The sequence below is a fragment of the Triticum dicoccoides genome, chromosome 2B, assembly GCF_002162155.2.
Source record: "Triticum dicoccoides isolate Atlit2015 ecotype Zavitan chromosome 2B, WEW_v2.0, whole genome shotgun sequence".
NCBI lineage: Eukaryota > Viridiplantae > Streptophyta > Magnoliopsida > Poales > Poaceae > Triticum > Triticum dicoccoides.
Genome location: NC_041383.1, coordinates 706824608 through 706827138, shown reverse-complemented (window position 1 = coordinate 706827138; position 2531 = coordinate 706824608). Strand labels below are relative to the sequence as shown.

The following is a 2531-nucleotide window of genomic DNA, read 5'->3' as shown; positions in this document are numbered from 1 at the left end:
GAGGTTCCATTTAGCTTTTGTCCATGAGTTCAAGGTTTATTTTAGACTTTTTCCTAGAAAATACAAAGCGAACCGGTATCCCTTTGGTAGTGGCCGATTGTATGTGCTTTTCGTCTCTATTTCTTAAGATTTGGAGACCAGGATTTTCTAGGGCCTGTTTGAACACCTAGACGTATAGTTCTGGCTCTCTACGGTCCCTACATGGCTACGCTCAGAGTCTTCGTATAGGTGGAGTCATTGACTACGGACTGAACAAAAAAGGAGTCCTTGACTAGATCCGCTTTGTTCTTCCTCTTAAATATGCGAACTCTGTTAAGGGGGCCGCAGACCAACTCCTGTCACCCGTCTCCCTTTCTTGGCACCGTTGCGATGGCTAACCACTGGGACATGGCAGGGGAGAGCGTGCCCGAGATCAAGTCGTCGACGTCCACCACGAACAGCACCGTCACCACGACTCTCAGCTTCCAGGTGACTAGCCGAGTACCCAAATCTCGAAACCATGGGCGTCGACGAGTGTGCTAGATCGCGCGTCTTCCGTTTCGGTGGCTACCATTGGTGCATCGAGTTCTACCCGTATGGGTGGTGGGCCGCCAACGTGGCCGGCAAGGCCATGGCCTACTTGTGCTATCTTAGCAAAGCCGGGTCTGTGTACACCAAGTACACGCTGAGCATGCTGGCGGACGAGGGAGAGGAACCGGTACACAGCTTCGACTCGTCGGAGGGAGTCTTTTCTCCGGCGGGAAACATCTGCTCGGGCAAAGAGCTGAAACCGCTGCCGGAACTCGTGGACGGCGGCTTCACTTTACAGTACGTCCTCACCATCTGCACGAACGTGTCCCCGCCGATGGAGCTGCCCGGCCACCTCGAGCGCATGTTCGGGAAGCAAAGAGGCACGGACATCACGTTCCGAGTGCGCGGCCGAGAGTTCTCCGCGCACAGCTTTCTCCTGGCCGAGCGGTCACCCGTCTTCGAAGCTCAGCTCTTCGGCCCGATGGCGGAGAAGGACATGGCGCGCATCGAGGTTGTCGACATGGAGCCAGCCATCTTCCAGATGCTCCTTCACTACATCTATACGGACATACTGCCGTCATGCAACGACCAAGGCGGCCGCACCACTGCGGGGATGCAGCAATTGCTTGTCGCGGCGGACAGGTACGGGCTGGACCGACTGAAGCTCATGTGCGAGGAAGAGCTGTGTTGGAGGATCGACGAAGAGACCATCATGTCCACGTACGCGTTGGCAAATCGGCACCACTGTAATCGGCTCAAGCATGCGTGCCTCCTGTTTCTGATGCAGTCGCCGGATGTCCTAGGCACCGTCCTTGAGAATAGCGGGTTCAACGAGCTCTGCATGACAAATTACCTACCATCGCCTCTGAAGGGGGATCATGTACCGGGGACAAATAAGAGGCGTAGCCATCCAGAGGAAGAAACTGATCCAGGCAAGAAATTAAAGAGGACCCGCTATTTCTTTTGGTGGTGATATATATTTTTACATAAGCAAATAAGCAATGCTTGTGTTTTTTACTTTTTCTTTTGAGTTGCAATATACTTATATTTTACGTGAGCTAATGCCGCATTGACCATTGAGTGAGATCATGTTTTTAGCCCTTTGGTGGTTTACCTCGCAAAAAAAGGCCCTTTGGTCGTTTATATATAAAGAACCTTGAAACTAAAAACTGTGTCTAGTAAAACTTGCATATAAGCTGTTGTGCTCCTCGATTGCTCCTATGTCCTTTAATTTTTCTGGCTTTTTTTTTTTTGCACAAGTATCAAAGCCTCGATTGGTAAACAATTTTTGTCTTGTAGCCGCTTTGCACTGGAGCCCATTTTACGATGAAGGGTAGATTTTATTCACTCAAAATGAAGCATCAACGGAATACAAAAACAACGGACACACACCTCGGCTCTGGACCTAAGTCCTTTGTGCCGCGGAGGATATCGATCGGTCGTGTTGCGAGGTGTCTAGGTAGAAGCACTTCGTATGCAACCCTCTCTTACAAGTGGCCTCGCCGAGGGATGATGCCATGGCCTGGCACCCACGGCGACTAGGAGAGCATGGGAACATCACAAGCGGTTCCACATGATCTTCAAGGCAGCCGAGACACATTGGGAAATCAGACACAAAATTTCAAAAATGTAAGAGAGGAAATGACTCGAACTTTCAAGTCCGTAGTCCATTTCGTTATGTTCGCCCTCGGAGCTATCCATCTTTTGTTTTGCAATTTGTACCCTTTATTAAGCAATAATGTTCATGGGGATACAAATGATATCGGGAAAACTAGCAAGCCACAGGTTGCGCCCGAAAGGAAGAGAAGAAGCTGCTTTCGCGAGTACGTGGGCTTACTTGATATGCTTGTGTGCTTCTCATGGACGAAGTTGAGTGCATTGGACAAACCTCTGTGATGATTGATTTCACATAGAATTGTGGTGTAGCGACAAGGGACTCCACTCCCAATATTTGCCAAAACCTCGCGAAGTATGATGCCACACACACAGAGATGAGATGTTGAGATTAGACGCTAGAGCCA

At 49.9% G+C, this 2531-nt stretch overlaps 1 protein-coding gene across 1 annotated transcript; it reads left to right on the top strand.

Moving 5' to 3' along the window:
* The first annotated feature begins 499 nt into the window (after positions 1 to 499).
* Positions 500 to 1483, top strand: LOC119361208 (BTB/POZ and MATH domain-containing protein 2-like). Its single transcript, XM_037626530.1, has one exon. It carries the CDS (start codon positions 500 to 502, stop codon positions 1481 to 1483), a length of 984 nt encoding a protein of 327 aa, XP_037482427.1.
* Positions 1484 to 2531: the final 1048 nt, after the last annotated feature.

What these genes read in the sequence shown, in the direction of transcription:
- LOC119361208 (XM_037626530.1), top strand. Translation starts at nt 500, where the DNA reads ATGGGCGTCGACGAGTGTGCTAGATCGCGCGTCTTCCGTTTCGGTGGC.